A 26,934-nucleotide genomic window follows, 5' to 3' on the forward strand; every position below is an offset into this window, starting at 1 on the left:
ATCTCATAATGAATGCTTTCTCATACTGGTTAGAGTGGATTCTATTGTCTGCAACTGAATCCTGATTCCAGAATCTCCCCCAACAAGTATCTCTAGGACACTTGCAAGCCCACAGGGGACACCCCAAACCCCTAACAGTTGTTACAGGGAAGTACTTTGGAATCAAGCTAAGTATCCTAGAAACTCCAAGTTCAGATGGCTAAAACATGACACTTCTGAACCTGCCTAGCATGACTGAGGAAGCCGCTAGGAAGGGAGTTGAATAAATAGCTCCCGATGTTAAGTGTTTATTCTGTGCCAAGCCTTGTACAAGCTCTTCAGTATAGCCTCATTCATCCCCACAACCACATCCCTTTGAATCACTCAGGAAGATTGAAGAACTTTCTCAAGGTCAATTGAGATTGTGATGCAGTTGCTAAGAGCCAAACACAGATCAGGTTGCCTCCAATCCTGCTCCGAGAACAGTCATCCCCATTTTAAGCATTCACATTAAGGGCCAAAAAGTATGCTCAAATTTTTTTCCAAGGCCATAAAAATATATATTTTAAAAACATTTATTTTGGAATAATTTTAGAAAAGTTGCAAAAAGAGCACAAAGTTCCCATATATCCTTCACCTGATCTCATCTAACGCTCACGTCTTATGTCACATGGGAAATTTTTCAAAACCAAGACACTAACACTGGCCAGTATTATTAACAGGGCTACAGACTTCATTTGCATTTCATCAGGTGTTCAGCCAATGTCCTCTGATTATTCCAGGATGCAATCCAGGCTACCACCTTCCATTTGGCTTCCTTTTTTAAATTTTACTTTTCTTTTTGTCATCTCGTCAGCTTATTCCAAAGCAAAAGGGCCTCAATTATTTGCACATGCTCAAGGATGGGGAAAATGTACCCTCCAAGTGAGAGAGGCCATGCGGCAGGACAATTTGGAACAATTACCCTTGATGTCCATTGGTAGAGGAGCCCTCCTGTTAGAAATTGGCAGCAGAAGCCGAAATGAAGACCAAGCGGGAGCCGGGAGCAGGTACTAGGATGCACGGGGAAGGGCAATGGCCGTACCAGGGACGGAGGCTTCAAGCCAGTGGCCCATCTCAGTGTGTAATTGGGGGAAGCAGGGTGGAGAAAGGTCATGGCAGGAGCTGTTGGAGCCAGGGTTGGCGAGACGGTGATGGGAGGGACCAAGGCCAAGCGGTGAATAATGTCCTCACCAAGGGGCTTCCAACAAAAGATGATGAATCTCTCCAATTAAACATGTCACGGCTGGGCTTGGAAGCCACAGACGAAAACAGAGGTAAGATAATTACTTCCATAGCATGCCTGGTTGTGGGAAAAAGAAAAAAAAGCATAGTCATAAAAATGAGTTAATCACCCAGCCAGGAGTAGGAGAGAGAGTTCTGTAAAGGTTTAGAAACCATGTGTGTGTTTAATGTAACTTTCACAGTGGGTTAGATTCCCCCAAAGGTGTGAAATTAAAACAAAAGAGACTGAATCTAGTTTTCCCGCCGAATCAGTGTTTTAACGCTGAAACTTCTGACCCAAGATTGGAAGCCGCTGTTGTAGAAATAAACATGTATAGCATGCTTAATTACCATATATGATGCCCGGCATAATATTCCATTATGCAAATTAAAGCTTCTTAAAATCAGGAACACCACGATCAATTCTATATTCACCTAAGGGGCATGCTTTATCTTTTGAGGACTAATTAGGAGATTAGGAGAACGAGGCTTCCATATCTCTGGCCCCATGATTGTAAGGGTCTGTTCAAGGGTATGCGGCCGGGGCTTCCCTAGTGGTTCAGTGGTAAAGAATCTGCCTGCCAGTGCAGGAGACATGAGTTTGATCCCTGGCCCAGGAAGATCCCACAGGCCTCAGGGTAACAAAGCCCATGTGCCACAACTATGGGGCCTGCATTCTAGAGGCCACATGCTGCTACTACTGAAGCCAGGGCTCTGCGGCAAGAGAAGCCACACAATGAGAAGCTCGTGCACCACAACCAGAGAGAAGCCTGTGCAGCTGCAAATACTTGGCACAGCCAAAAGAAGAAAAAAGAGGTACACAGCCTTACCCTGAGACTTTAGCTGGTGGGGCCTGAGATGCCTGGTGGATTCGCTTCTTCCAGTTTGAAGTTCCTTGTTGCAAACAAATCCTGTTCTTATCGGAGTCTGACGGTGAAAAGTCATCCTGTCTTTTGTCACTGGTCGCCATTCAACAAGGGTGACCTGTGGCCACCAAGGACCCCCTCCAAACGAACAGACAGTTCCATTCTTTGCTCTTTGTCTGCAGAGCTGCTCTACCAAGTCAAAAACTCAGATGTAGAGCACAGGGAACTATACTCAAGGTCTTGTAATAACCTATCATATGGAAAAGAACCTAAAAAAGAATATATATATGTATATATAGAGAGAATCACTGCTGTACACTTGCAACTAACACAGCATTATAATGCAACTAGATTTCAGTAAACATTTTTTAAAAAGAAGAAAATAAATTTAAAGTAAAGCATGTTAAGATCAGTGTGGGGGGAACCTCAGAGAGTGATTTCAACGAACGCTAGGGCATGTGCTGTGGAACCCAGTCTTCAATTAGAAGGTTCCAGGTCTTTCTCAGAGAAGGCAATGGCACCCCACTCCAGTACTCTTGCCTGGAAAATCCTATGGACAGAGGAGCCTGGTAGGCTGGGGTCGCTAAGAGTCAGACGCGACTGAGCGACTGGACTTTCACTTTTCACTTTCATGCATTGGAGAAGGAAATGGCAACCCACTCCAGTGTTCTTGCCTGGAAAATCCAATGGACGGAGGAGCCTGGTGGGCTGCTGTCTATCGGGTCGCACAGAGTCAGACACGACTGAGCGACTTCACTTTCACTTTTCGCTTTCGTGCATTGGAGAAGGAAATGGCAACCCACTCCAGTGTTCTTGCCTGGAGAATCCCAGGGACGGAGGAGCCTGGTGGGCTGCCGTCTATGGGGTCGCACAGAGTCGGACACGACTGAAGCGACTCAGCAGCAGCAGCAGCAGGTCTTTCTCATTCACTGTCTGGATGCTGCTTAGGTTAAGGAAGAGTCGAGAACCTGGTTCTACCTTTTCCCAGCACTTTAGGAATGAGAGATTACACACACATCACTTCTCTCTCTCCTCCCAAAAGGTGAGGGAGATTTCTTAAGATAACAAATTAGAAAAACTATTACACGCATTATTAAAACAATGGCAGATTTTTAAAATGTGGGGAGTAAATTATGCAAGGGGCAGAGACTTTCTGGTTTTGGGGGGGCAGTGGCGGGGGGCTGTTGTTTTTCGGCTGTGCTGGGTCTTCACCGTGTGAACTTAGTTGCCCTGGGACATGCAGGGACAGAACCTGTGTTCTTGGCATCGGAAGGCAGACTCTTAACCACTGGACCACCAGGGAAGTCCTAGCCTTTCTGTTTTAAATCCTTCTCCTGGAACGTGTTCTAGATTGAAGTACACACATCTCTGCCTTTGTCAGCAGACTCTGAACGTAACTTTCCCTTTTCTTGGCAAGCTGGGGCCCTAAATTAGGAGCCTTCATCAACTGGGTTTCCTTGCTGGTTTCTTAAGACTTTTCCTGGAAACTGGGCTTGGGATTGCCCTTCTTCTGATTCTAAAAATGTGTCCTCTGCTTGCAGCGTTCAATGCGCTGTGGGTTAGGAAACCAGATCCCGGAGCCTAAGAACTGTTTGTTAAACAAACCTTCACAATGGGGCTCTGATCCAGGGGCTAGGAGCAGTGTTAGAAGAAACCTTCTGTTAGCTCCTTGTGCCTGGATCTGTTTGGGGCCATTTCTCTAGTCAGCGTGCATTTTGGAATTTCTAAAATTTGCTTGGACTGTCCCCATCCCTGACCCTGTGACCCAGGAGATCTGGGGAGATGCAGGCAGAGCTTTAGAAGATGCTTCCCAGCTGATGCGATGCTCACACTGGACTGAGAGATGCTATTGCCTTGACCCCAACCCCTGCATAAACCGGGCCCGCATTCTGCCCGGAAATCAGGGTTCATCCCTCAGTCAGCCTTGGCCACATGGCATCTTTCTCCTTATAACCTCTTCAGACACACCCCTTAATCTCAGAAAAAGAAACTTGCAAACCACACAATGCTTCATAGGCCAAAATAGAGATTTTTATTTCCAAACATAAGGCAGATACATTGTAGGAAACATAAAGCAACCGCCAAAATGTCGAGCCATCTTTGAGAACATGGCCATTTCCAGCTTGAACAACAGGAAGGGGACGGAAGCTTCACGCGACTTTAAAACAGAGCACCGAGGAGAATTTCCAAGGGCCCTGGAGTCCCTCCTGGTCCCCAGCAGGGAAGGCAGGGGAGGCTCTTGGCTGCTTTTGGACTTGATATGAACTGAGATAAGACACACATGTTCCAAGGCAGTCCCTGGGCTCCCCGCTCTGCTTGCCTTCCCAGAAAGCTTAATTTGTTACAAATGCATGTTTCACCAGCACAAACAATACGACAGGAGTGAATATGGTCCCTGTGCCTACTGTTTACATAGTAGGACATTTTAAACAATGATAAAAAATTAGTTTGCTTTTGACGACAAAACTCACAGACACAGCATACACACACACACACACACACACACACACACACACACACACACACACACACACACACCGGACCGTGCCCTCACCTGGCTCGCCCAGCCTTAACCAGACCAGTACAGCCACATGAATAGCTGGTCGGTACTCGGCTAGTGTCACCGGGTTTCAAGGGTAAGGATGGGCTGATTTTTGCCTCTGTGGATTTGACTGATGGTAGACAGACTGCAGGAAGGTGGCGATGCCTCCACGTGGAGTTCTGGGGAGGTGTGAGACCCTCTGGTTCCCGAGCCCCGACTTGGGAGAGGGGAACAAGAGAAACTAACAAATCTATCAAGCTCGTGTGTTCTGGGATGAGAGGGTTGGTCTTCTGGACTTGAAATGGGCGGGTGGGGGATAATGATACCTCCAAAGCTCGTACTAAAAACTTGCCATTTTTCCTGCTTCCGTCATCTTAGGTGCTCAACATATTCCATGATCAGCCACTGGTTTCTTCCTTTCTTCCTTTGGATCCCAGATACATTTTTTTTTTAATTAGCCAGTCCATTTATTGGTTAAAAATAGATTGTATGCTCAAAAAAGAGGTTATTTCTAGCCCTACAATGACCATGTTAACCATGTATACACTCAAATCTTGCCTTAAACCTTTCCTGGAAGAAAACATGGAATGAATATACATAAGCAAATGAAAAGAATCAAAGCTGATCCTTCCTCAGAGGAGCCCTACAAAATCAAACATAATTGAAAAGTGAACACAGAGCTAGTCATTCCTCAACCACATATATTGAGATCATAAATGTTTTAAGAAATAGTGGTTGAGAGCAGAAAAATGGACAGAAGCCAGCATTCTCGAGCTGTTCGATGATGATCTCCTGTTGTTTTTTTTTAGCCTCTTTGAACATCACGGGTTTCTAACAGACAGAGTAAGATAGAAATGGGCAAACTAGGACCCCGTGAATGGAGTCCTCCTCTCTGAGCAGGTTGTGCGCCAGCCCAGTAAAAAGAGAAGGCATGTTTCCAAACCAGCCTTAGGGAGCTTTTCAGAAGGCAGAGACCTCGGGGGTCAGCTGCCCTCCCCTTTGTGTGGCGACCAGCCGGTGGCTCCCCTCAAGAGGCATAAAATGCTGAAATCAGGGGACACAGCCTGGGTCCAGTGTGGTCACCCTGAGGGTCCCAGAGACCACGGGCTGATGGATCTGTTGTCCACAAGCCCCGGGCAGGAAACAGGGGCTGCGCCTCTGTGCTTCTGGGTGGAGAGGAGTGTGTAGAACACACCCATTCCCGCCTCCCACACACACGTGTACACACACACACCACGTTCACACAAAACTTCTCTGTCCATTTCTTCCTCACCCATGAAACTTCTAGAACATGCAAGGCCACTGTTTCTGCAGAGAAAACGCCTCTTTCTTCCCTCCAGTAGAAGGAATCAGAACAGGCCTACAGGCAGTCACAGCCCAAAGCCGACCCTGCCCTCCAGCTGCCCTGCAGAGGCGGTCTGTTTCTATTTTTGCAGGGGAGGGAAGCACCCTGCCTCCGTCTCCCGGCACATCACCCTGGTGTTGCCAGCTCCCTGGGGGACTGGGCATCGGAAAGAAGTCCTGCTCTGGGACATTACCCTCAACTAGCCGCTGTGAACACACGCTCAGTCGTGTCCAACTCTTTGCGACCCCATGGACTGTAGCCCACCAGGCTCTTCCATCCATGGGAATTCCCAGGCAAGAATACTAGAGTGGGTTGCCATTGTCTTCTCAGGGGAGCTTCGCAACCCAGGGATTGAACCTGCATCTCCTGCATTGGCAGAGGGATTCATTACCGCTGAGCCATTTGGGAAGCCCTTCAACTAGCTAACCAGCTACCAAAGCAGCAGCAACCCAGGCCTGCCAAGGAAAGAAAAGCAGTTGAGGCTGAAGAGGAGATGCCTGGAGCCCATCATCCATGGTGCAAGTCCCAGCTCGACCACTCGCCCACTAGCTGGTTGCTTTTAGGGAGACTGCTAACCCTCTCTGTTCTCTGGTTTCATCACCTAAAAACAAGACCAGGACTTCATGCCATGGGCTTTTGGAAGAAGTCAGGGTCCACTTGCAGGCCCTGTTTGTTTCTTCCCTCTCATTTCCATCAGAACAGGAAGAAGGGCTGCCTCCCTGAGCTCTGGTTGCCAAGCTCAGAAGTAAACTTTCCTGAAAGGAAGCCTGGGGCCTTTTGGGAAAACTGAGGTCCCTCTGTAGGATTCCTGGCCCCCATCTGGACAAGGTGCTTGGGTACCAACCTGTAAGCAGCTGTCCCATTACCATGACAACCAAAAGGCAGGCACTGAAGGATGCTGAATAGGCTGACTATTCTCAAAGGCTCTGGGTGCTCTGCCTGATCTGTTTTTAGATGGTGAGCTTTTTTCTTTTTAACTTCTTAAAAATGATTTCCACTTTTTCTCACTTTGACAAACAGGAGGCCTTTCTCTTATAATTGAAACTAAGAAGTGATGGTCTAAGTCTTTTGAATCTGCCCCTCTGCTGGAGGCGCCGTGGGCTCCATCAGGCGGATGCGGGGAGCCACCTGGGCTGTGTGTCCTCCCAAGTTCTCTTTTGGGGGCTTAGCTGGAAAATGGGCGGGGGGAAGCCTGGAAAAGCTCAGAAAGCTTCTCTTTTCAGGATGTGTCCCCAGGAGTAACTCATGTTCCAGAAGAAATTGAAGGAACTATAAATTTCCTGGGCTGAATTCAAACACAAAAGTGTTAAAAAGCTTATCCCTGGGTCTACACAGACAGGATGGGGTGGGGGGTAGGGGATTGCCTTTGCACACACTCTGGTCAAGAAGGGCACTTGATTTATTTGCAAGAAAGTGGGTCTAGAAGTGTCCTGAGTACAGAGGGAAAAGCTATGATGCCTTCCAAAGGGGGAGGGACTCGAAGGACTCAGGGACCCCCATCACCTGGGGAGGCAGGTGGGGGGCAGTGTTGGTAAGGTCATTCTCACCCCTCAGTGATGAATGCCCCTGAGTTCTGTTGAGAGTGTGAAACCAAGACACAGAGGGTCAAGATGACTAGGCAGAGACACCTAAGTGATACCCCAATCCACTCAACCCCTCCTTCTTGCTAAGAGCTGCCCGTTTTGTTGGGGGGATGTATTTCCAGACTCCTTGCAAATGTCAAGGAACCATGTCACATGGTTCTGACCTATGAGATGTAACAGTAGTGTCTGGATGGGGCTTCTGGGAAAGCTCCTGAAAATTTTCTAGCCAGCTCATTCTCCTTCTTCCAATTGGAATCCAGATGAAAAATCTGGAGGTAGAGCAAGCATATTGGGCCATGAGGTAATCATAAGGGAAATAAAAGAGAGCCTCAGAAACCTTGTTTCTGACATCTCTGAACTGAGGAAATGATACCAACAGCTGCCCACCTCTTGACTTCTCACGATGAGGGATGAGCAATATCCCCTGATTTAAGTGCAAGTTGGTAGAAGAGGTTCTGACGTTTATGGCTGACTCTAGAGATTCTGCCTCAAGACAGAAGCCCACCATCATCTTCCCAGAATATCCAACATTGCAAGTAGGGATGGGATGTTCCGGGGTTAATTTCCCCTTTTACCAGGGGCTACTGGGACATGGCAGGTGACTTACCAAAGGTCACAATCTCTTAACACCAGAGCTCCAGCTCCACCTTGCTCAGCACTGAGCAGGGTCACTCTGTCACTCAGTGGGTGCAGAGATCTATCCTCACCTCTTGAACGAATTCTCTGAATTCACTGGGTGAGGAGGAGCTGTCAGGACCTCAGTTTTCTCATCTGTAAAATGGGCAAAATGTTGGACCAAGACAGTCTATACCAACACTGGCAATCTAGCATTCCCTACTCTATCTGCTTTTCTGAAAAGTCCTGTGTGATAATTCAGCCCATCACCTGCTTTCTGGGGTTAGTTTGTGTCCCCTAGGGGCTGGACAAAAGGGAAGTGATTGGGGACACCCTAATTTTAAAATTAAAAAGGAGGCCAGAATTGAGAGTTTTCTGAGGGCACTAGGATTGGGTACAAGGATGTCAAACGGGTTTTTCTCACATGACAAATGTGAGTGATTGGCAGCAGCTGCCTGGACTGGTTTTGAGAAGGACTGTGAAGACCTCTGAGGTCCTTGGGGAGGGGAAGGGCTTGCTGGTCGATTATTGATGTCTGCCGTGGATGCAGTCATGGGGGCAGATGCCCATGTGTTTCATGCTGAACCTGCACCCATCGCTCACAGCCACATGCCCTCTCCTCTCTTGCTGACCCAGACAGGTGACAATCCTATTGGAGTGAGAGGAACAGGCGGAGCCCCAACCCTGGTAGCTGAGTTCCCACGAGAGAAGAAATTAGGGCGCAGTCCTGACTGGGCCAGGGATGTGAGAGGCTTGCTGGAGATCACTGTGCTGCCCCAGTGGGACACACAGATAACAGACCCTCAAAGGAAGCCACGGATTCACAGAGCAGGCAGGGACCCCTCCCCGCCCCACCCGCACCGCCCAGATAAGGCCACCCTGGGGCAGGGAGCCCGGCATCAGGTGATCGAGAGACAGCTCAGGAGGGCAGCGGCAGCTTTGATCAGGCTCCCCTGTGTTTCTGTCTTCCTTCCCCTCCCCTTCCCTCCCCCACTTCTTCTTCATCTTCCTCATCTCTCTCTCCCCACCTCTCTCTCTCTCCATCATTTTGTCTCTCTCTCTCCCTCTTTCTCTCTTTCTCCCTTCCTCTCTCCCTGTCTCTGTCTCTCACACACATTGCACATGTGCACACACACACAACACACAGACACACACCACTGGACTGGGCAGTGAACTTGACATGTCTTACCACCTCTCATCCTCCAGGGGACAGACAAAAATACATGCATGAAGGTCCCACCGTGACACCTTCTCAAAAGGCACGTGAAAGCTCTTTGAGGTTGGTCCTCAGGAAGCTAGAACATCATAAAATTCATAATTATCTGCACCTACTTTTAAACAAAAGAGATAACACTTGAGAAGCACCAGTACACAATGGTTATGTTATATCACAACTGTCTTTATATGAAAGTAATGAAAATATCAATTCTCCTTTTTTTGTAAAAAAAAAGTTATGCAAACAAGCTCTATGGTATCAAAGTTTAAAAAATATATGTTCATTTCCTCCCACCAGCCCACACATTACAGATTCTCCCTCCCTGATACGTAGGACACGTGACCCAACTGAATTCATGTCACTCAAGCCTGTTTGAAGTTACAGATTTGGTGGGGCACGACAGTGAGCCGGGTACCACCCAGAGGCAACAGTGACCAGGATCCGCTCTGGCCTTAGCCGCCGCCGCTGTGTGGCTCTGGGTAAGTTACTTCCCCTCTCTGGGTCTCCGCCTGCATGGAGATGTTCAAAGGCCCCGCCACAGTCAACCCAGTCAGGATCTGGGTTCAGTCGCCTGGGCCGGAGGTCTTGGTTCACGCAGCCCCAGATTTTCCAGGAAAGCCGCCACCCATGGAGAATGGCCTTGTGGCTTGGTCTCTGAACATCTGGAGGAAAGCTCACTTTATACATCAGCCTGGAGGTCTCCTCTCTGTGACCCTGCTTTCCTGCCCTGTGAGTGTCCAGCTCTTCCCAGTTCTGTGAGGCCCAGAGGGCAGTGTGGGGGAGGGGGGCACAGTGCTGGGGCCCTGGACCCTCCGGGGTCTTCAGCTTCCCCTCTGTTTAAAGGCCTTTCTGCGTCTGTGACACTGGTTTCAAAGGCCTGAAGAATCCCCTCTTGGTCTCCTATGCATAGCCGAACAGACAAAATCAATCGGTAAAGAATGGTCACTAAGCATTTTTTAAAAAGGAAACTTTAGTGTTGATTTGGGGAAAATAGGATCCAGTGATGAAACACAGGAACCATTCCAGAACTCCCTGGGGAGGAAGGGATGTATTGGGTTGACCCAAAAGTTCGTTTGGTTTTTCCATAAGATGTTACAGACAACCCAAATGAACTTTTTGGCCAATGCAATATTTCCAGCCTCAAGGCCCAGGTGGCTCATGGGCCCGACTGCCAACCGCTTGCAGAGAGGGCTTGGTTTGGGGCATCTGGACCCTGGGTCCCTTGTGGGCACCTGTGTGGGACATTCGTGGCCCAGAGGACCCAGCTCTCTCCAAAGTCCCTTCTGGAAGGAGGAGAGAGCCCTCCAGACTGGCTGAGCTCTGCAGATGACCCCTCCTCTCTGTCTTGGACCCCCGATCTCTGGTCCCTGGTGGGTCAGATGCTTCCCTGTGTCCCTTCAGCCGGAGCTGTAGATGATGAAAAACTCAACCTCGGCGCCATGGAGGTAACACATCTTTCCGGCACTGTCAGCCACTTGGGTGCTACAGACATTGTGCTTATCCTTCCACGTGGGAATCTTGACAATAAGCTCCTTCTCCTTCATTTTATTCCCAAGCAGAGCAGAGAACATGGGCAGCATGACCTAACCGTTCCCTGAGGACTCAGACCACGGACCTTTCTCACTGGTCTGGGCTATTCAGGCTCCCCGAGGTCCCCCTTCTGCTGTGCTTTGCTTAGCTCCGGGTATGCTCCTTGGAGTTCTTCTTTCCTCCATTAATTTCACTCTCACTTGCCATGTTTCACTGCTGCTCCTGGGCCAGCCCCGAATCAGCCCTTTCTCTGCTTCTCACCCACAGCGTCTAGTCTGCAGTCACTCTGAAGCCTAGAGGAGCACGGCTGTCCTGACTGTACCTAGACCAAGAGTCAGTGGGCTCTGAGCGAGGGCCAACGCCATTCTTCCATGTCGACGGCTCAGAGTCCTCTTCACGAACATCTGGATGTTGGGCTTGGTTTCTGGATAGGAGATGGCCATACAAGCGACACGTTCTTGTCCCTGCTTTCCAGGGCTGACTGCAGACCAAGGCCAAAATGCTACAAGATCCCATGGGACAAAAACACTGTTGGGAATTTTCCCAATGACAAATAGAGGGCATATGTGAAATGATACATACTGAGCATTTACATACAGAGCATATAAAAGAAATGGCTATGCATTATCCCCTCAGTCACACGCAGTACACATTTAGTATAAATAGAGTGAGACAACACTGTATAAAAAAGTAATTTTGTTCTGAGAACATCGATATAGTATTTACATGGATGCAGCCCAGAGGGCTCTGGCCTGCCTCTGTTTCCAGGTCCCCCAGGCTGGGGCAGCTGGAAGTTTGGAGAAGAGCATCCCCCGAGTGCCCCCGGTGGGGCGAAGGGGGCTAGGTGGGTGGGGGCCCGTCGTAGCGGAGCATGAGCGTGAGGGAGCGGGCGAAGTTGTTGGCCAGGAAGCAGCTGCGGTTCTCTTCCCCGACCGGGAGCAGGAAGAGCAGCAGCAGGAAGAGCAGCAGCAGCAGCTGCAGGGGGAGCGCCACGCAGCATACCTTCCGGCAGAGCGAGCTGAGCCCTCGCCAGCGCTCGGCCTGCAAAATCAGAGCAGAAGACGTGAGCGGGCTCGGGGCTCCGCACGGGAGGCGAGGGGCGGGGAGGGCCCCCGGGCGACATGAGGAGCCACACTGGCTCCGGGCTGACTCTCCAGCTGCACCCGGCCTCAGTTTTCCCATCTGTGAAGTGGGGCTAATGTCCGTTCTCCCAGAAACAAAGATCTCCAGTTTTCTCAAACCACTCAAGGCAAGAGAGGAAGAGGATAAAACAGTTACAGGCTTTGTCCGTTGTCACATTAATCTTTGCCTGGTTTATAAGAATCCTGGGTGTGAATCTGAAGAAGGTCATTCAACCTCACTAAACTTCAGATTTCTCCTCTATAAATAGGAGGAATAATGGTACCTACCTGACAGAGTTGTAGTGAGGATTCAATGAAGCCGAGCCTGGCACATAGTAGGGACTCAAAGCTGCTGCCGTGATTATTATGCATCATTACTATCGTCACCATCTTTCGTGTATGTGTTTGGCCAATGGGGTGAAGCTACCATCTGCGGGGTTATGACTAAAGACCTCTGTGTCAGAATCCCTCCCAGGCAAGACCATACAGCAGCCCTGCAGGGGCCCAGTTGGCCTCGGATAGCCAGTGCCCCTCTGGGCTCACCATGTGCCCCAATGCAGAGCCCCCCTGTTCCCAGGAAAAACGGGTTGCTGGTGAAAGGAGGCTGTCCCCTCATCTGTTACACAAGACACATTCAAGGGGGGAACAGTCAGCTCTTAACACAAAAGTTCGAAAAAAGAACAATAAAAAAACACAAAAATTATTGCCACTATCTAGGTCACAGTCACCACCATCCCCACCATCATCACCATGATGATCACCATCATCACCATGACCACCAGCAGCACCGTCGCTGCCACCCATCACTGTGTTCTCCATCATCACTTTCTTCATCTTCTCTTCCTCTCCCTCTTCCTTCTTCTTTTCCTCCCTCTCCTTGCTCCTCATCACCATCTTCATCATCAACACCCTCACATGTCCAAATACCTAATGGGCTTCTTTGTGGCAACATCCGTGAAAGCAGCCAAAGAATATTTCCCAAGTTCTCAAGGGACTGGCTGAGTTGCAGCTTCATGGGCATGCAGGGCCAACAGCTGTCCACTCAGTAAAGTGGAGGCCCCACCGTCAAGGGACAGCATGGTGCAGGGCAGAGGCCCAGCTCTCAGGAACTTGGCCATCTAGGCTCCAGTGCACACTGTCCCACAATAGCTATGTGCCTTTGGGCAAGTCAGTAACTTCTCTGAGCCTCAGCTTCCTTCTCTGCAAAATGGGGATCAAACACCTACCTCTATTTTCCAGGTTTTGGCGAGGATGCAAAGTATAATTATACACCAATTAAAAAGTATATATGCTCTTATGACTAGTACTATTATTATAGAATATATCTACTAGCTCCGTGAGGAACCAAAGAGTCATTTTCCAGGGTACCAAGTCAAGTGATGATGATGATGGTACTGATGATGGTCACGAGGAGGAGGAGGAGGATGATGATGGTGACGACAGTGACGGTGAGGGTGCTGATGGCATGTGTGTTGATATCGGTGATGGTGATGATGCTGATGCGAAGGGTGCTGATGATAGTGATGGGGATACTGGTGAGGATGACGGCAGTGATGGTGCTGGTGGTGGGCATGGTGGTAACAGGAAACACGCAGGTGTTCCTGGGATGGTCTGACCTGAGCGCTTCTGTCTCTCTCCCTCATGCCTGAATGATCTCACCCACTCTCCTGTCCCAGCTATCTCCTCCAGGTTAATCACACTTGACCCTATGCCTCCAGCTTCGAGTGTTCTCACTCACCAAAGATCCCAGGCACTGATTTTATAAAAAACAGACTTCCTATAACCCACACAACGGAGAAGCACTCCTGGCTGGGTTTATCTCAGCAGTGACTTCAGGAGTGTGTGTGTATGTGTGTGTGTAATGCTGCTGCTAAGTCACTTCCGTCGTGTCCGACTCTGTGTGACCCCATAGACGGCAGCCACCAGGCTCCCCCATCCCTGGGATTCTCCAGGCAAGAACACTGGAGTGGTTGCCATTTCCTTCTCCAATGCAGGAAGGTGAAAAGTGAAAGTGAAGTCGCTCAGTCGTGTCCGACTCTTCGCAACCCCATGGACTGCAGCCTACCAGGCTCCTCCATCCATGGGATTTTCCAGGCAAGAGTACTGGAGTGGGGTGCCATTTAAGTCATTTAAATAGCTGAATGATGTCCACAGAAGAGACAGACTTTCCCATAGCTTCCAGGCAGGGTCAGACCTGGCTGCCAAGTGCTCTTGACCCCCACTAAGGGGCTCACCTACTGATGCCTCAGTCTATGAGTGCTCTAACTTGACTGCTGACATTTCATGCTGACTTTGCCCGACTCCAAATCTCTGACCCACCCAAGAGAGCGAAAGAGGGTGAGACATAGGTACACCCTAACCTAGGTTCACACTACAATTGAAAACCTGTAATTAATGGTCTCCCCAGTGGAGGTGGACTTCCCAGATGGCACTAGTGGTAAAGAACCCGCCTGCCAATGCAGGAGATGTAAGAGACATGGGTTCAATCCTGGGTCGGGAAGATCCCCTGGAGAAAGAAATGGCAACCCAATCCAGTATTCTTGCCTGGAGAATCCCATGGACAGAGGAGCCTGGCGGGCTACAGTCCACGGGGTCACAAAGAGTCAGAGACGACTGAAGTGACTTAGCAGTCAGTGAAGATCTGTGTCTAAGGGTCCTGTTTCTGTTTGCTTCTCCATTCTCAGAGCTACTACCTTGCTTATGTAAGTGAGGAGCTGTGCCTTGGCCACAATCCTCTGGGGCAAATGTCTTTGAAGGTCCAAAGTTCTCTTGCATTTATAAGTGTTGACAAAGAGTGGTCTTTTTCAACGACTCCTGCTGCCTGTCATGTGTCTATTCACTTAGATCTCACATCTTCACTTTAAGGGACCTGGATTCTAAAATCCCCTTTAAAAGAGAAGACACATTTTAATACTATTGTCACATACTTAGAAAATACATATGTGAATGCACACACACAGACACACACATAAATAGGCATGAACTACTGTCTAAGAAGCCAACAAAGAAATTGACAGTCTCAGCTCTTTGCAGATTTGGGAGCTTCTCTGTGCCTGAGTTTCCCCATAGAAAGTACTACATGTATTCTGTGCAGTTACAACCATCCACAGAGACAAGGGGGCGAAACTTCCCTGGAGGTCCAGTGGTTAGACTCTACCTTCTAATGCAGCAGGATGTGGCTCAGTCGCTGGTCAGGAAACTAGGATTTCACACACAACCAAACCCATGTGCTACAACAACTGAGCCCACGTGCTCTGGAGCCCGCGTGTTCTGGAGCCCACGTGCCACAACTAAAGAGAAGCCCACGTGCGCCAACAAAGGATCCTGCAGGCTGCAACTAAGACCCAATGCAGCCAAAAATAAATAAAGGAAATCAACCCTGAATATTCACTGGAAAGACTGATGCTGAAGCTCCAATACTTTGGCCGCCTGATGCAACGAGCCAACTCATTGGAAAAGACCCTGGTGCTGGGAAAGATTGAAAGCGGGAGGAAAAAGATTGAAGACAGAGCATGAGATGGTTGGATGACATCACTGATTCAATGGATGTGAGTTTGAGCAAACTCTAGGAGATGGTGAAGGACAGGGAAGCCTGGCATGCTGTAATCCAGGGGGTCACAAAGAGATGGACACGACTGAGTAGCTGAACCACAACAAAACTAAGAGAGAAGGGGCTTCCTCAGGACGTTCCCCACCGCTTAGGGTGTGGAAGTAGGCAGAGGGTCGACAGCATGTGGTGGTGGGGAGGGAACAGGTCATATTACAGAGGGTGATTAAATGCTTGAGTCCTTCAATATCTCCCATGAACCTGGGGCTCTAGAGTGTTGAGGAATCCTGGCAGGAAGAATTTATCACAGTAAGGGTGATTGAATCTTCTGCCATTGAAGAAAAAGGATGTGGGGGAAAGAAATGATTTGGAGTCCTGGGTTCTAACCCTGGCCCTGTCACTTCCTAGCTGTGTGACCTAGGACAAGTCACTCAGCCTCTCTGAGCCTCAGAGCCTTCTTCTACTGAGGCAAAGGGAGCCTGACACCTGCCTACCAGAATCACAAGGATAAATGAGGCAGCAGAGGCTACACTCACATGCATAGCTGGTGCTCGGCAAACACTCATTCCTTTCCTCCTCCAAGTGATGGGCCCCAGGGAAGACGGGTGGCTTCTACAAGCCCCCTAAGCTTCCCCTGCACCCAGGTTCCAAGGACCAGATCCTCGGCCCCATCAGAGAGAAAAACACTGCTCTCCCTAAATACCCTTCTTGGTCCCTTAAAGGCCCTCACATTCTTTGACCAAAGGGCCTTTGCAAAGCTTATACTTTCCGCTGGAAGACCCATTTCCTTTCTTTCTCCAATGCATCTAGTTCACTCCTACTGTTTATTCTAATCTCAATTTGTGAGTCACTTCCTCAGAGGGAACTTCCCTGCCTCTAAACCAAAAAAAGCCCCTTTACATATTCTCATGGATCAACACCTTTCCTTTGGGTTACTGATTTCAAAGTCTGTGTTCCCCTTCAATCCTTGGAGGCAGGGTCTACACTAGTTTGATTCATTGCTGTATCTGCAGTAATGTTCAGTAAACATCTGCTCAATTAATGAAATAAAAGGCTCTTTCCCTTCCTGGGCGTCTGACTGTCTGCTCCTCCCTTAGTGCCATGATGTGACCAGGCACACACTCACTGACCTGTCTGTGAACTGTCCACACCATCCCGATGGTTCCCCAGAACATTCGGACTCCACACGTTAATGAACAACACCACGCGTGCTCCAGCCCCACATTCAGCTCACCTCCACGCTCGCGGGTTTCCTGAGCTGCTGCCCAGCTCTGGAGGTACCTGTGCCCATTTCTCAGAGGAAGAAACTGAATCCACGGGAAATAAGCAGCCCAAGGTCACAGGGACAGGCTCAAATCGTCAGCATGGCTCCTTCTCCCACCCTACATGGCACTTCTCATAAGAAACAGCAGCAAGGACTTCCCTGGTGGTCCAGTGGTTAGGCGCCTACCTGCCAATGCAGGGAACACAAGTTTGATCCCTGATCCAGGAAGATCCAACGTGCTGTGGGGTAGCTAACCCCGTGCCCCACGACCACTGAGCCCGCGCTCTAGAGCCTGTGCTCCACAACAAGAGAAGCCCCTGCAGTGAGAAGGCCGTGCACCACAACGAACAGTAGCCCCCGCCTGCCGCAACTAGAGAAAACCCACGCAAAGCAATACAGATCTAGCAAAGACAGAAATGCACGAATGAATGAACTCTTAAAATAGCAGCAGCAATGACCAAAGTCCCCCTGGGCCTCCGTTGAAGCTGGTTTCACCCTGACCTGGGGCCCTGAGTGTGAAAGTCACGTGGCATCACCACTCGGGCTTTCAGGGTCTTTTCCGGGAGCTGATTGGGCCTCATTCTCCAGCTCAAAGATGCCTCCAGACCAGTGCCAAGAGCTCAAGGTGATGGGCAGGGGTCAGCTTTTCTCTGGCAATTCAAGATGGGCCCCACCAGTGGCCATCACTAACTCTCACTTAGCGATGAGCTCAGTCCCTCAAGGTCCCTCTCACTGATGCAGAGCCTCAAACTGGCTGGCTTCCCCTCCCTGGGTTTCCTCTGGAACCCAGAAAGGGCATCTCCCTGATGCTCCAGGGAGTCTGAGGGCATCACAGATCCCAGGCTGGGTTCCACCTACACACTTTGAATATCTTCTTCACTATGTTCTCAGTGCCGAAGCACTGAGTTAGAGCCCAAACTCACTTCCCAGGAGTGCTCAGAGGCTGCAGAGAGCTCCCACCCAGGGACAGAATGGTAGTGGCTGGGTGGGGCTGAATTAATATTGTATCCTCCCCGGGGCAGCTCTGCATGTGATGGTCAGGCCACAGAACTGTGTTATTCCAGCCCCCTGGCTTGGTTTTGGGGAGGCCCAGAAAGTACAGTGACATAGAATCTGCCTGCCAATGCAGGAGATGCAGAAGATTTGGGTGGGTCAGTACGATCCCCTGGAGGTGGAAACAGCAACCCACTCTAGTATTCCTACCTAGGAAAATCCCATGGACATCGACAAAGAAGCTTGGCAGGCTATAATCTATGGGGTTGCAAAGGGTCGGACATGACAAAGCAACTGAGTTTGCACACATGGCTTGGTTTTTGACCAGATGGCAGTGAGACCATCTGAGCTGGCCTTTTGGGGGCAGTTTGGTTAATCGATGAGAAGAACCTCTGGGTGAAACAATTGGAGCGAGGGGTGCTCTTGTCATTACTCAAGCGAAAATGGAGCCCAATTCAGCAGGAGATATATGGACACAAGGCTCCCTTCCCTGCTTTTCCTTCCCTCATCTTTCCTCATCTGACATCCATGCACCATCCAGGCTCTTCTGTGTCTAGGATAGAACTAAGGTCAGTGACGGTCCAGGGTGATCCAGAGGCATCCAGCTTGGAAGACTGTGTGGTCATAATGCTTTGCTTTTATGGAGACCGGAGTTTGGCTGGACGCAGGGAACACAGTGAGGTCAGCTTCAGACACGCTGAGTCTGAGCAGTCTCTCAAGTTGATGCCCTTCGGGTTTGGGCCTTGGGACTGAAGCTGGAAGGAGGGACCTGGATAAGAAATGGATCAGAGAGTGTGAGAGGCCTAGAGTCAGGGACCAGAGCTGGCAGGAGGGAACCGTCAGGGAGTGAGTCATGGGAGGGAAAGAGGCCCGGGGAAGCTGGAGGACGCGACCGTGTGAGAAAGAGGTGTTGTATTTCCAGGGTCGCGGAGCAGTTAGGACTCTTTAATTACAAAAGAAATGGTGAGAAATCCCTGCAGCTACCACCTTAGTCACGTGATCCAAGTCAGCATCTGCAGTCCTGAGGTGGGTGTATCGAAATCGCACTCTCCCAATAAGATACACTAAGAACACGGCATCACTTCTAGAACACTCTTTCCAGAAATTCACAACAAGGAAACACCCCCAGAAACCCCAAACCTGAGGGACATTCTATAAAATATCTGGCCTGTACTCGAGAAGGTCAAGGTCAAGGAAAACCGAGGACTGGTCTCGGGAGAGGAAACTAAAGAAGTGCGATGACTGAATGTAATGTGTGATCTCAGACCGGATCCTGGACTCAGGGGAAAGGGCTATGAGAGACTGAATGGTACATCCCCACAGAGGGATGTTATTCAGTGGAAAAAGGAAAGGAACTACTAGCCGCAAAAAGACACGGAGGAAACTCAAGTGCATATTGCTGAATGAAAGAAGTAACAAGGTCAGTGGTTGCTAGGGGCTCTGGGGAAGGGCAGAGGCGTAAAGAGGAAATTCTGGGGAGAAGCCTAAGGCGGTGACACTCGTCTGCAATGTCACCACACACTTGTCAAAACCCACAGGATACACAACCCAAACAGTGCACCCTAATGTCAACTAGGAACTCCAGTTAATAATGATGATTTTTTCTTTAATTTTTTAATTTATTTGGCAACCAGATCTTAGCTGCACCATGGGGAACCTAGTTCCCTGACCAGGGACCAAACCTCTGCACTGGGAGTGCAGAGTCTTAGCCACTGGACCTCAAGGGAAGTCCCAATAATGATGATTTTTAAAACATCATAACAGGGACTTCCCTGGTGGTCCAGTGGTTAAGAATCCACCTTCCAGTGCAGGGGATTTGGGTTCAATCCCTGGTCAGGAAACTAAGATCCCACATGCCAGGGGGCAACCAATAAGCCTGTGCACCCCAACTACTGAGCTTGAGCACCTCAACTAGAGGGAAGCCTGTGCACTGCAACTGATACCCAACAGAGATGTAAATAAATTGTTGTTGTTTAGTCACTGTGTTGTGTCCGACTCTTTGTGACCCCAGGGACTGCAGCACACCAGGCTTCCCTGTCCTTCACTATCTCCCAGAGCTTGCCCAAACTCGTATCCATTGAGTCGGTGATGCCATCCAACCATCTCATGCTCTGTCGTCCCCTTCTCCTCCCGCCCACCTTCCATCTTTCCCAGCATCAGGGTCTTTTCTAATGAGTCAGCTCTTCGCATGAGGTGGCCAAAGTATTGGAGCTTCAGCTTCAGCATCAGTCCTCCCAACGAATATTCAGGGTTGACTTCCTTTAGGATTGACTGGTTTGATCTCCTTGCTGTCCAAGGGCTCTCAAGAGTCTTTTCCAGCATAAATAAATATATTTTTTAAAAAACAACAATACTGTAGCTATTGTGAGAGAAAGTTATTGCCTAATATGGAAAACCCTAGTGGTTGCTTTCCTGGATTCGGTATTACAATATTCCATCTGCTCTACCGGGCTCATTGTGAGGAGCACTATTATTTTATATACCATTAAGTGGAGAATCCCAGGGATGGGGGAGCCTGGTGGGCTGCCGGCTATGGGGTCGCACAGAGTCGGACACAACTGAAGCGACTTAGCAGCAGCAGCAGAAGCAAGAAAGAAAAAACCCACCGGTGAAGATGGAGCATCTGATTGGAGACCCCACATAAGGCGGGGGCACCGCAGGGTTGCACCTTCAGGGCCAGGGAAACCGAGGGCTAATCTCCCCCACACTGAAACAGGAAACAAGGAAATCCTAGGTCTTATCCTGGCACCCGGAGAGGGCGAGAAACAAAACTCTGCCCTGAGAACTTGAACCGGAGGCCGGAGCTCCCAGAGCTGGGTCGTCGGCACAGTCGGTGTGGTCCAAAGGAAAACAAACAAAACCCAGCCCGTGGGACGTCCCTGGTGGTCCAGTGGTTAGGACGCCCCGCTGCCGTTGCAGGGGGCGGGGGTGCCATCTCTGGTTGGGGAACTGAGATTCCACATGCTGCACGGCGCAGCCAAAAAAAACCTCCAAAATCCAACCCTCACGCAGAGATTTTAATTTAAAGAAAGCTTAGGTGGAGAGTGTTCTGGGTGGCAGAGGAAGGCAAATTCCAGTCCTTCCTGGACCATAATAGGAAAGGCTTCCCTGGTGGCTCAGATGGTAAAGAACCCACTTGCAATGCGGAAGACCCAGTTCGATCCCTAGGTCAGGAAGGTCCCTTGACCCACTCCAGTACTCTTGCCTGGAGAATGCCATGGACAGAGGAGCCTGGCGGGCTACAGTCCACGGGGTCACAAAGACTCGGACACGACTAAGCGACTAACAGTGGCAACTCCAAAGATGTGAAAACGTGGAAAAACCATGAGTCTTAAAATCTGTGAAATATGGGCAAGTGAAGAAAATGTCGCTGTCCGGTCTCTCCCATCTGGACCCACCTCCCAGAGTCCACAGCGTGGCATGCTTAGTGGCATCTGCCCTCCACGCCTGCACACGGGCCGGTGACCCTGCTTAGTTCACCCCGGTAAACGCAGACACTGGCGCATCCGCTCCTCAACTCGAAGGCTCCCTCAGGTAGGACCGCTCCCCTGCACCAAGGCAGGAATTCAGTTGACTCACAGCCCAGTCACAACTCAAAAAGCAATTGACCTTTCGTGTGTCTGAAAGCTGCAGGCAGACATATCCGGTGGCACGAAGCTGGCAAGTGCGTAGGCAGCTGCAAGTTTAATAAATCTTAATTATTCTGTTTATATAAACAAGCAGGCTGAAGCCACTGACGTAGCTGGAGCTTTCAGTGGCTTGGGGTGTGGAGAGAAAAAAAAAGTGTGGAGGGCCGACGGCTCATAAATAATTAGCTTTGGAGCAGGTTTTTTTCCCCCTTCCCTTTGGACTAAAAATAATATATGAAATGTTTTTAAGGTGGCAAGATTACAAGACCAGAAGACAGTGTCTAGTTTCTACCTGTCAGACCTGCGTGCATCTGTGCACACCTGCACATGTGTGCATACCCTCACACACGCGTATGCACACCCCACCCGGCAAACAACGTGAGAACCGCACTAAGGGGAGGATTCCACCCCCACCCCCATCGATCTCCACTCCCAGAAGGGGCATTAGCCGTCTTCTGTCTGAAAGAGAAGCAGAACATTGTCTGCTAGCATCCAGGTCCTCATGTACGAAGCAATTCAGAAACTTCTGGTTTATAAGAACTTAGTTCTGAGGACCCGCATTTCATTCATTGGAAGACCATGGTTAAGAGCCTTGCGAAGGGGAACACACACTAATGGTGGATCCCGGATGCAAATCGAGAACATAAAGCAAGTCTGGCCCCTGCGGGGGCAGCAGCAGCATCACCTGGGACCTTGCTGGAAACGCAGATCCTTGGACCTGACCAGACCTGACGCATCAGAAACTCTGGGGGTGGAACCCAGAAATCTGTGCTTAAACAAGCTGTGATATAAAGGGGCCCCAGATGGCCTCTGAATATTGGCCTCTGGGGTTGCTTGCTTCTTCACAGGGAGCTGAGACCCAAGAGCTCAAAAGCCAGCCAGCACCAAACTCAAAACTTTCACACATCCGTTTGATTTTAAATGTAGCCAAATAAGCACATTTGGGGGCCATTTAGAGCCTGCCTGCTTTGCATATCCCACGAAATGGAGTCCAACATCTGCCAGCTATCAGATCAGATCAGATCAGATCAGTCACTCAGTCGTGTCAGACTCTTTGCGACCCCATGAATCGCAGCATGCCAGGCCTCCCTGTCCATCACCAACTCCTGGATTTCATTCAGATTCACGTCCATTGAGTCAGTGATGCCATCCAGCCATCTCATCCTCTGTCATCCCCTTCTCCTCCTGCCCCCAATCCCTCCCAGCATCAGAGTCTTTTCCAATGAGTCAACTCTTCACATGAGGTGGCCAAAGTACTGGAGTTTCAGCTTTAGCGTCATTCCTTCCAAAGAAATCCCAGGGCTGATCTTCAGAATGGACTGGTTGGCTCTCCTTGCAGTCCAAGGGACTCTCAAGAGTCTTCTCCAACACCACAGTTCAAAAGCATCAATTCTTCGGCACTCAGCCTTCTTCACAGTCCAACTCTCACATCCATACATGACCACAGGAAAAATCATAGCCTTGACTAGACAAACCTTTGTTGGCAAAGTAATGTCTCCGCTTTTGAATATGCTATCTAGGTTGGTCATAACTTCCCTTCCAAGGAGTAAGCGTCTTTTAATTTCATGGCTGCAGTCACCATCTGCAGTGATTTTGGAGCCCAGAAAAATAAAGTCTGACACTGTTTCCCCATCTATTTCCCATGAAGTGGTGGGACCGGATGCCATGATCTTCGTTTTCTGAATGTTGAGCTTTAAGCCAACTTTTTCACTCTCTTTCACTTTCATCAAGAGGCTTTTGAGTTCCTCTTCACTTTCTGCCATAAGGGTGGTGTCATCTGCATATCTGAGGTTATTGATATTTCTCCCGGCAACCTTGATTCCAGCTTGTGTTTCTTCCAGTCCAGCGTTTCTCATGATGTACTCTGCGTATAAGTTAAATAAGCAGGGTGACAATATACAGCCTTGACGAACTCCTTTTCCTATTTGGAACCAGTCTGTTGTTCCATGTCCAGTTCTAACTGTTGCTTCCTGACGATAGATAAGATCAACCCTGCATCTGCGGCTTCCCTGGTGGTCCAGGGATAAAAGAACCCGCCTGCCAGTGCAGGATACACAGGTTCGATTCCTGACTGGGGAAGATCCCATGTGCCGCTGGGCAACTAAGCCCATGCACCACCACTACTGAGCCTGTGCTCTAGAGCCCACGAGCCACAACTACTGAAGCCTGTGTGCCCTAGAGTCTGTACTTTGCAACAAGAAAAGCCCCTGCAATGAGAAGCCTGCACACAGCAACTAGAGAATAGTCTGCAAAGTAATGAAGACCTAGCATAGCCAAAAATAAATAAATAAAATTATTTAAAAAAAAAAACAAACACACCTGTAGCTGTAAAGACCACAAGACACTGCTGTACTCGGATATTCCCTGGCCAGAAACGTGCTATTGTGCTGGGCAACACCAGCTGTGGGGATAGCCTTTCTCCCATTCCCCTCTCCACCCCGCCCATCCCGCTGGCATGCACAGCCTACCCTGGCAGGCCTTTCTCTGGTAATCTACCCCAGGTACTTGCATCAGTGCTTGGTACAAAGTCAGAGCTCAGCAAACATCTGTGAAGTGAGTCAGTGACCGAGGAGACAGCCAATGAACACAGAGCTGTGAACACTCCATATGAACCCGGTGACAGGCTGCCAGGGACAGGAGCCTGCCCTGGAGGACTGGTGTCAGCCAGCCAAGCAAGCCCCGACTCAGAAACACCAGGGGACCCAGAAACAACTCCCCCTGAACTCTGGCCTGGGAGCTCCTTAGACGGGGGCTCCCAACCAGAGCGGGACTTAAAGGGCAGGGGCTGGAGGCAGCCTGGCACCTGGCCCTGGGCCCTCAGGTGCCACCAGGCTCACAGGCTGGGCTGTGTGGAGGCCCAGTCTTCCTGATGCACTCCCCTACTTCACGAGAAGCCCTTTGCTCTTCTAGGGGAAACTGGGCTTCAGGCTCTCCTCTCAAGAAAGAACAACAGTTCACATGATCTTCAAAATTCATTCATGAAGTCAATAAAGTCAGCGTTGACAGTTCCATTTTACAGATAGGGAAAGAAAGTCCCCGGAGTCAAAGCAACTTGCCCAAGGCCACAAAACTGGGGGACGCCAGGCCCAGAGCACAGCGTTGGTCTGGTGACTGCCCCGTCCAGTCCTGGGGACACACACGATACTGCAGATGGAGACATGAACACCAGCTGGAGACCAAGACGTCTGGGTGGGCAGAGCCCCTGGGAACACAGACTCGATGGCCCTAGAGATCTCGAGGCCCCGGGGCTCTCGGGAGCAGAGCACGCCGGAGGCCTATGTCATCATGAGCCAGTGCTCAGCAGGACAACAAGCTCGCTCTTAGAGGGCTTCCCTGGTAGTCCAGGGGATAAGAATCGGTGCCAATGCAGGGGACATGGGTTCCATTCCTCGTCCGGGAAGATCCCACGTGCTGCAGAGCAACTAAGCCCACACACCCCAACTACGGAGCCTACGCGCTGTGACTCCTGAAGCCCAGGCACCTAGAGTCCATCTGGAACAAGAGACGCCACTGCAATGAGAAGCCCACACACCGCCACTCGAAAGCAGCCCCCGCCTGCCGCAACTAGAGAAAGCCCACACACAGCAACCAAGACCCAGTGCGTCCGAAAGCTCTCAAATACAATCTCAAACCGGAACTCCTTCAAAGCAAGCCTGCTCTCAGAAAAGGTGGTGCCAGGGACGCCGATGTACACTGGACCTTTCCACAAGTGGGGACAGCTGCCAGGCCCAGGGATGCCTTCTCCAAGGCACCGTGTGGAAGGGCAAGAGTGGGCTTAGAGTCTGAGGCAGAGACCGCTCAGGAGCCGTGTGCCTCCAGTGAACACGTCACTGCAGTCTTGCCATTCCTTGCTTCATTCATGCCTAGGGTGGTGGTAATGATGCCTATTGGATGTCTGGGGGACGGTGACGTGAAACGCCCTAGGCACGATCTGGCACAGTTCCTGGCACAGAGTGGATGGTCAACACGTAGCATTTATAGTAACAATCATTATTCCTCATTATTTCTGTAAGTACAGCTCTTACTGCCATGGCTCTGGCCAGCAAGCCCCCAGGGAGAGGCTCTGAGCACTTCTCAGAGGCTGGCAGTTGGAGACACTGGCTGGTCGAAAATGACTGGCACAGCCCCTTTCCTCTTTCAGTCCCCATGGACCCCAGATGCGCGTCCACTACTCAGGCGGCCGCGAGGTCCAATGCCCTGGAGTGGCCCAGGTCTCCGTGGGCCGGCCCGATTTACGCCTGTTGTCACAGCGTAATCACTAACAGTGTCCTTGCTCACACCCCCGCGTCCTGTCTCAGCTGAGTACACGCTGTGGTCCTGCAGAACAAGGACCCCCGGGACCACCACAGGGCAGCCCAGAACCGAGTCTCCAGGAGCATTTCTCATGGAACCTTCCAGAAAGCCCAGGGGTCCTGCCCCAGCATCCCAGGCCCACCAACCCTCCAGATGCCCTGCCCTCTACCCGTGTGGAGCAGACGGCAGACACCGTACCTTTCGGAATCCAATCGGCTCCCCTAGAGGACTCTGCGTCTGTTATTTTAGGGAAGGAGAGGAAAAGGGGAAAGGAAAAAAAAAAGAAGTTAAGTGAGTGAAACTTAAATCCCAGCAGAGCCTGTAATGGAATATTCATTTTGTCAGGGGAATGTTTCTTTAAAACTTCTGGTCATCTGGACAGGCTGAACCAGCAGGTGATTCAATTTAATGAGCTTTTTAACGCACTTGGGGCCCAGGTGGGATCCTGTCTGGGAAGGCCTGGGCCAAGGCCACAGGCGCACGGACCTGGCTGGGGCTGGGCTGACACCTAGTGGCTGACGCGGCTGCTTTCAGGGCCGGCAGAGCTGGGGCCCCAAAGCTTGGAGTCCAGGGTCGGCGGGCTTAAAGGGCCCTCGGTGGCCATCCCAACCACCCTTTTCTTGGACTAACCTCCAGGCCTCAGTTTCCCTATCAGTTCTCAGGGGATAATAACAGTACCTCCTTTATAGGGCTGTAATGAGGATATAGATATATTCCTAATGGAATATAGATAGCATATTCAAAAGCAGAGACATTACTTTGCCAACAAAGGTCCGTCTAGTCAAGGCTATGGTTTTTCCTGTGGTCATGTATGGATGTGAGAGTTGGACTGTGAAGAAGGCTGAGCGCTGAAGAATTGATGCTTTTGAACTGTGGTGTTGGAGAAGACTCTTGAGAGTCCCTTGGACTGCAAGGAGAGCCAACCAGTCCATTCTGAAGGAGATCAGCCCTGGGATTTCTTTGGAAGGAATGATGCTAAAGCTGAAACTCCAGTACTTTGGCCACCTCATGAGAAGAGTTGGCTCATTGGAAAAGACTCTGATGCTGGGAGGGATTGGGGGCAGGAGGAGAAGGGGACGACAGAGGATGAGATGGCTGGATGGCATCACCGACTCGATGCACATGAGTTTGAGTGAACTCCGGGAGTT

General features: G+C 50.2%; 1 protein-coding gene across 2 annotated transcripts in view; it reads right to left on the bottom strand.

Annotated features, from left to right (window-relative positions):
• Positions 1-4,117: 4,117 nt before the first annotated feature.
• SYNE3 (spectrin repeat containing nuclear envelope family member 3) overlaps positions 4,118-26,934 on the bottom strand; it is a 113,127-nt gene continuing 90,310 nt past the window's right edge. For both annotated transcript variants that reach the window (XM_061395242.1, XM_061395243.1), the window contains 2 exons: positions 25,985-26,023; positions 4,118-11,980 (listed from right to left, as the gene is read on the bottom strand). In XM_061395242.1, coding sequence (XP_061251226.1) covers positions 11,780-11,980; positions 25,985-26,023 — 240 coding nt within the window. In that variant the 3' untranslated portion in view covers positions 4,118-11,779. The remainder of the gene's footprint in view (positions 11,981-25,984; positions 26,024-26,934) is intronic.

This window comes from Bos javanicus, chromosome 21 (assembly GCF_032452875.1).
Source record: "Bos javanicus breed banteng chromosome 21, ARS-OSU_banteng_1.0, whole genome shotgun sequence".
Taxonomy (NCBI): Eukaryota; Metazoa; Chordata; class Mammalia; order Artiodactyla; family Bovidae; genus Bos; species Bos javanicus.